The 2,562-nt window shown below is 46.6% G+C and overlaps 1 protein-coding gene across 1 annotated transcript; it reads left to right on the plus strand.

Annotated features, from left to right (window-relative positions):
• The first annotated feature begins 1,368 nt into the window (after positions 1–1,368).
• LOC147321611 (uncharacterized) lies at positions 1,369–2,219 on the plus strand. The gene is made up of 2 exons (XM_086305430.1): positions 1,369–1,389; positions 1,452–2,219. The coding sequence occupies exon 2, from the start codon at positions 1,527–1,529 to the stop codon at positions 2,217–2,219; it is 693 nt and encodes a 230-aa protein (XP_086161556.1). The 5' UTR covers positions 1,369–1,389; positions 1,452–1,526.
• Positions 2,220–2,562: the final 343 nt, after the last annotated feature.

Genomic DNA, 2,562 nt, shown 5'->3' on the forward strand with positions numbered 1-2,562 from the left:
GGACTGCTCCCCACTGAACTCTCCGTGGAGCCCCATCTCCCTCTCGATGTCTTGTCTCCAGCATCTAAACCATTTTCTGAATCTTCAGTAGAACATTCATGTGCTCCCTCTGTGCTGAATGAAACTGTGGCTTGTGGAAAGTCCATGAAAATGAAATTCCCTCACTGTGATCTTAGTCTTTTTAAAAAAAACTTCAAGGCTCACATGATGAGGAGGCATTCAAACAGATCAATAGGTGTTTTCCTGGCCTGTCATCTGCAGTGTTTTTGTGTAGAGGGACTTCTTCCTCTTTGTTTTTCAGTTTGCAGAGGACATGGAGCTCTTTTTAAATGTGCTGACGAGCAGGGACTACGGGTCAATGTGATGTTTGACATTTCATGGACAGATGAAGGCACTGGCTGTTTGTTTGTGTTTTTATGTGTTGTTTGTTTTTCAGTGTACAGAATTCCAATTAAGCTTATTATAAAATGTTGTTCACTTTTTTATGTCCATACTCATAGTAAAAATTTTAAGTGTAAATGTAACAGCATTGTTTATACTTGTAACTTGCTATTAACATTAATGTATTACCCTGTAATCAATAATATTTTATACATTTTACGCATTAACCCTCTGGGCTCTATCCTGGCCATTTGTGGCCACTTCACTTCTTTTTTTTGACTACTACACTGCAGTGGACCAAAAGAATGACACAGGTTTGATCTTAAGGATCTAATAGTTGTGTGTGTCTGTGCATGACATTACAACGCAAATATGTATTTGCAAGATGGACTGGAATAAATTATGATGCATGAAATATTACACAGGCTGCAGTGAATTTCTGTTGATACAGACTATTGAGCTTTGAGTTTCCCAGTCAAACTTAGCTGTGAAGCACCTGCTAAAAACACTTTGACTCTTGTAGATTTCATAACAAGACACCATAGCCAAAATATCAACTCTAAAAAAAAATTCAAAGCTGGAGTTCTCCCACCCCTGCTCGCTGGAGTTCTCCCACCCCTGCTCGCTGGAGTTCTCCCACCCCTGCTGTAAGGTAAAGACCCTACAGAGAGAACAGAGAAAACCACAACTACCAGTTGACTTCTATGAGCAGTGGAAAGGAAAAACTCCCCTTTAACACCAGCAGACCCAGCCAGGCTCCACCATCAGCCAGCAGGCCACAGCCAGCAGACCCAGCCAGGCTCCACCATCAGCCAGCAGGCCACAGCCAGGCTCCACCATCAGCCGGCAGGCCACAGTCAGGCTCAGCAGGCCACAGCCAGGCTCCACCATCAGCCAGCAGGCCACAGCCAGGCTCCACCATCAGCCAGTAGGCCACAGCCAGGCTCCACCATCAGCCAGCAGGCCACAGCCAGGCTCCACCATCAGCCAGCAGGCCACATCCAGCAGGCCACAGCCAGGCTCCACCATCAGCCAGCAGGCCACAGCCAGGCTCCACCATCAGCCAGCAGGCCTAGCCAGGCGCCATCATCAGAAATTCCGCTTCCGGGTCCCTCGTGGTGGCCGCCTCGTGCTCTCGCTTCAGTATGCCACCCAAGAAAGGCCCAACACCAGAGGAGGTTGAGGACATTAAAACCTCCCTCGGAGCGCTGTGCGGAGACGTGGCCGCAGTCAGGGCACAGCAGGAGCTGCTTCTGGGGCTTCTGGAGGAGGTAAAACAGCTACGCCTCCAAAATGCCGAGAAGGACAGACGGATCATGGATCTCGAGCGGCGGGTGGATGAGCTGGAGCAGTACACCCGTACGAACGACGTGGTCATCAGCGGTATTAAAATCAAGCCGCGCTCGTACGCGTGCGCGGTGGCCGGGAACGTCGGGGAGCCCAGCGACGAGGAGACCCGCTCGGTAGAGCAACAGGTGGCGTCCTTCCTCCAAAGCAAGGGGATAGAGATGGACCTGGAGCACATAGAAGCATGTCACTCACTGCCCAGGAGGAGTGACAGACTGCCGGCCATCATTATGAGATTTGTCAATCGGAAGAACAAGGTCGCACTGCTGAAACAAGGACGCAAACTGAAAGGCACGGACGTTTTCATTAATGAGCATCTGACACGAAAAAACGCAGACATTGCGAGGAAGGCAAGGCAACTGAAGAAGAACGGTAAAGTACAACATACATGGGTAACAAACTGTAAGATTTTCATTAAGCTAAACGGGACACCAGAAGAGGCAAAAGTACTGATAGTGAGGAACATGGAGGATCTGGACAAGTATAACTGACACCAATGTATCAATTACACCAGGAAATGACATGGACACGTTGAAATCAATTCTTCAACAGAAAGTAATTGATCTAGATTGTGAATATAAGGAGCATAATATAATAGATCCAGAAATAGATTCTGAAAGTAACTTTCTCTCTTCTTTTGTTAAAAATTGTAATTATTTCACTCAGGAACAATATGAAAAAGAAATTAACCTAGACGGGAAGCTCTCATTAATTCACTTTAACAGCAGAAGTATGTACTCTAATTTTGATTTCATTAAGGACTATTTGCAACAATTTTCTCGCCCCTTTAGTGTTATAGCCATCACTGAAACTTGGTTCAATGTCGATAAAGGA

Source organism: Aulonocara sp. 'chitande type north' Nkhata Bay, linkage group LG9 (genome assembly GCF_057382095.1).
Source record: "Aulonocara sp. 'chitande type north' Nkhata Bay isolate Kocher_YH1m ecotype deep benthic linkage group LG9, A_spYH_male_GT1.1, whole genome shotgun sequence".
Lineage (NCBI taxonomy): Eukaryota > Metazoa > Chordata > Actinopteri > Cichliformes > Cichlidae > Aulonocara > Aulonocara sp. 'chitande type north' Nkhata Bay.

Coding starts and splice junctions, on each gene's coding strand:
- LOC147321611 (XM_086305430.1), top strand. CDS start 1,527: ATGCCACCCAAGAAAGGCCCAACACCAGAGGAGGTTGAGGACATTAAA.